Consider the following 1,215-nt stretch of genomic DNA (forward strand, 5'->3'; position numbering starts at 1 on the left):
CCACCGCGTGCCACCGGAAATTTCATCACGGAAGAGAAACCCCGATGGATGGGAGGCTACTGGAACCGCCTCGTCGCTCGATCAAAGGAATCGTTGCGGGAAGATCCTCGGAAAGGGCGCTTGTTAAATGAAGAAGAAACTCAGAACAACTCTCTGTGAAGTAGAAGCCTCCCTCAACGCCAGACCACTGACATTCGTGGGGGATGAAGACCACGAACGCCACCCTTTATCACCGTTTCAGTTACTGACCGGTCGTGCATATGTGGACTTCCTGGCAGTTGAAGCCCATGACCCAGAATGGCAGCCAGTAGGACGTGGCGCCCCGCAATGGTGCCGTACGCAGTACGTCTACGGCCCCATTACCTCCACTACCCGGTACGGCCCCTCCCATCCACGGTCGAGCTTCCCTCTTCATGGCATTGCCAGCCACACGCGGTCGTTCGGGCAGAAGCGTGACTCCTTGGCGTGTCGGTCGTGCAGGCACTTTTGGCGACGTTGCTGCGTCTTCAGGTGGTCCCTCGCCAGGTCGTGCACACGGTCGATGCGCTCTCGGGTCTCGCGGATGTAGTTCGGTAGCCCTTAGGCTTCGCGCCCAGGCGGGTTCCTGATCTGAACACCCAGCAGCAACCGCAACTCTCGATCAAGCATGGCGATCTCAGGCGTCACTCCCGTACTCTCGTGAACGCTGCTGTTGTACGCCAGCATGACGAATGGCAGCATATCATCCCACTGGCCTGGGTTCCTATCGACCAAGATGGACAGCATGTCCAGGAGCGTGCGGTTAAACCTCTCTGCCTGTCCATTCCCTTGCGGGTGGTATGCAGAGGATCGCGTCGTCAATATAGTACGCAGATGTTGTCCGTACTGGCATATACACAAAAGCGGATAGAAAATTAACTGATTTGTCTGAAGATTCTTCCTTTAAAGTCAGTTTTGATCATAAAACATTAACACAGTTTTGGGTGTCACACCATGATCCATAAACAAACATCCAACTCTTTCCACCACAGTATTAAAAGTGTTGCTTCCTTTTAATACTTCCTACTTGTGTGAAACTGGATTTTCAGCAAAGAATGAAATTAAAAGCAAATTTAGAAAAAGCTACAGTTATACAACATCTTGCTACTAAAACTAACACGTGTTCTCTAGATAACGGCAACTAACCACACACACAAAACCACCTTGCCCCTTCTTACGCCACAAACGTCACAACCG

The 1,215-nt window shown here is 51.6% G+C and overlaps 1 protein-coding gene across 1 annotated transcript; it reads right to left on the reverse strand.

Moving 5' to 3' along the window:
• Positions 1-241: 241 nt before the first annotated feature.
• Positions 242-981, reverse strand: Tsp_13471 (conserved hypothetical protein). The gene is made up of 3 exons (XM_003366906.1): positions 947-981; positions 675-919; positions 242-609 (listed from the first exon to the last, which is right to left on the reverse strand). Exons 1-3 carry the CDS (start codon positions 979-981, stop codon positions 242-244), a joined length of 648 nt encoding a protein of 215 aa, XP_003366954.1.
• Between the last annotated feature and the right edge of the window lie 234 nt (positions 982-1,215).

Source organism: Trichinella spiralis, assembly GCF_000181795.1.
Source record: "Trichinella spiralis strain ISS 195 chromosome Unknown Scfld5198, whole genome shotgun sequence".
In the NCBI taxonomy this organism is placed as follows: Eukaryota; Metazoa; Nematoda; class Enoplea; order Trichinellida; family Trichinellidae; genus Trichinella; species Trichinella spiralis.